This window comes from Sinocyclocheilus anshuiensis, unplaced genomic scaffold, assembly GCF_001515605.1.
Source record: "Sinocyclocheilus anshuiensis isolate Anshui unplaced genomic scaffold, SAMN03320099.WGS_v1.1 scaffold482, whole genome shotgun sequence".
NCBI classification, from domain to species: Eukaryota; Metazoa; Chordata; class Actinopteri; order Cypriniformes; family Cyprinidae; genus Sinocyclocheilus; species Sinocyclocheilus anshuiensis.
Window position 1 is genome coordinate 744,261 of NW_015547676.1, and position 1,997 is coordinate 746,257.

Sequence of the window (1,997 nt, forward strand, 5' to 3'; positions counted from 1 at the left end):
GTAATTACTTAGTTTGTCCAGCAGAGCGCGCTCCATTGTTTGCTACTGGCGACCCAGGTCAGTGTAGTGTAGAGATGCGCGGATGAGCTCAAACTTCACCCGAGTCCACTGCTTCAAATTACCCGCCGCCACCCACCCGCACCTATCTTTGATCGTCACATTACAATTATTCTAATTCTTAGTTTTGCACGATGATATGATGAATGGATGGCTCATTTTTAACAGCAGATTCAGTGACGTTAGAGACTAGAGCTGATCTGCGCATCACGGCATGCGTCTGCGGAGCATTAGAGCCTGTGTTACGGCCACCGGAGCTGATCGCGGCCACTCAATGCTGGTGTTTACCGGCCGCGCCCATTATGTTGTCTACACCGGATTCAGTAAACTGATGCCTCGTTCTATTTATGACATGCTGACAGAAGTTCAAATTATTTTCAATGGTCGCTTTGACGCGTTCTGTTGCAGCGCAGACACTGTGTCAGCATAGTTTGTCAGTACAGTCAGTAACGTAGCATATTGAAAAGTTAGTATCTTTCTGCAGTCCAATAGACGGCAGTGCGGTGGTGACTTGAGTCTTTTGAATGGTGATTTAACGCTACGTTGTTACCTACTTGGAGAGACTCAATGCTAAGTAAATAAACAACAACGTCCCCATCCTTTACTCTCACAATGAGATTATCATATTCGTTTGCTACATTAGTAGGGCCCCATGATTTCCGCGATGCAGAAAACATCAACAGAATCGCGGAATCCAGTCATAATGGAATTTACTGTATAACGCGGAATTTAATGGAATTTGTCTTATTTTTGATGAATAAATAAAAAACAGGTCAGTACATATATATCAAATCATGAATACATAAGAAACAGGTCAGTACATATATATATAGACTGTGTCTGTGAATATTAAACTGCAAAAAGACTTATTTAAATACGAATGTTCTGCATGTTCATTGGATTACCAAAAAATACACAACACAGAGTTTGTGAAAAAAAATATTATTCATTATTATTAGGGATGCACCGATACTGAACTTCTGTACTCGTACTCGTTAAAATGCCCCGATACCAATCGCCGATACCACACAGCATGTGATAAGCGCCATATTCAAACAAAGAAACACCAACAACAGAACAACAGAAAGCAGAAATGAGTTAAGGATGTCTACTACGAAGTATATGTATGCAATGAATATAACATTAAACATTCAGTATTAACGCCTGTATAGCTGACAGCTCACTCAGGGCGGGTCTAAGGTAAGACGGCCTTGTCAATCAACTATCGTAGGAGGGGCCTCTAAGTTATTTATAATAAGTGAACTTTACTGTTAAGTGCACTGATGTCAGACTCATTTTGAATAATAAAGTTTATTGTTAAATTGTTAAATACCCTGCCTCCATTACAAAGGCCTATGTTTGTCACATCATTATAAGTGTTTGAGCACCACATTTGAGTTATCATTGCAAAAAATGTGTTTATGTATATATATTCTGTTTATGTAGGCTATATACTGTATTCTATATACAGTACCAGTCAAAAGTTTGGACACACAAATGGGAAGTGTGTCCAAACTTTTGACTATACTGTACTATAATATAGCCTACACATAAAGAATATCGGCCAATATATCGGTATCGGTATTTTTTTACTCCCTAATATCGGCATCGGCCCCCAAAAAACCCATATCGGTCGGGCTCTAGAGTTTATCATAGGCGAGATTAATAATAAATTGGTTAATAAATGAATATGAATGATGATCCACATATGAAGTAATATGCACTTACTTTGCAGTCGACTCTTCATCATATTTGGTTTTCAGGTCAAAAAGCTCTGTCTGAGTTCGTTCAAGTGCTGCAAAGAAACACAACAACATAATGATATATATAAAATGGTATAATAAAATATATAATATAACCTCCAGCGTGCGCGCACACACACACACACACACACACGCACGCACGCACGCAAACGCACACGCACTTACACCCACACACAC

At 39.2% G+C, this 1,997-nt stretch overlaps 1 protein-coding gene across 1 annotated transcript in view; it reads right to left on the reverse strand.

The window, feature by feature from the left end:
• The window catches only part of LOC107703006 (protein CASP-like), a 39,919-nt gene that overhangs the window by 25,335 nt on the left and 12,587 nt on the right, over positions 1–1,997 (reverse strand). The window contains exon 9 of the mRNA XM_016505494.1: positions 1,786–1,852. Within this exon, the coding sequence (XP_016360980.1) occupies positions 1,786–1,852 (67 nt within the window). The remainder of the gene's footprint in view (positions 1–1,785; positions 1,853–1,997) is intronic.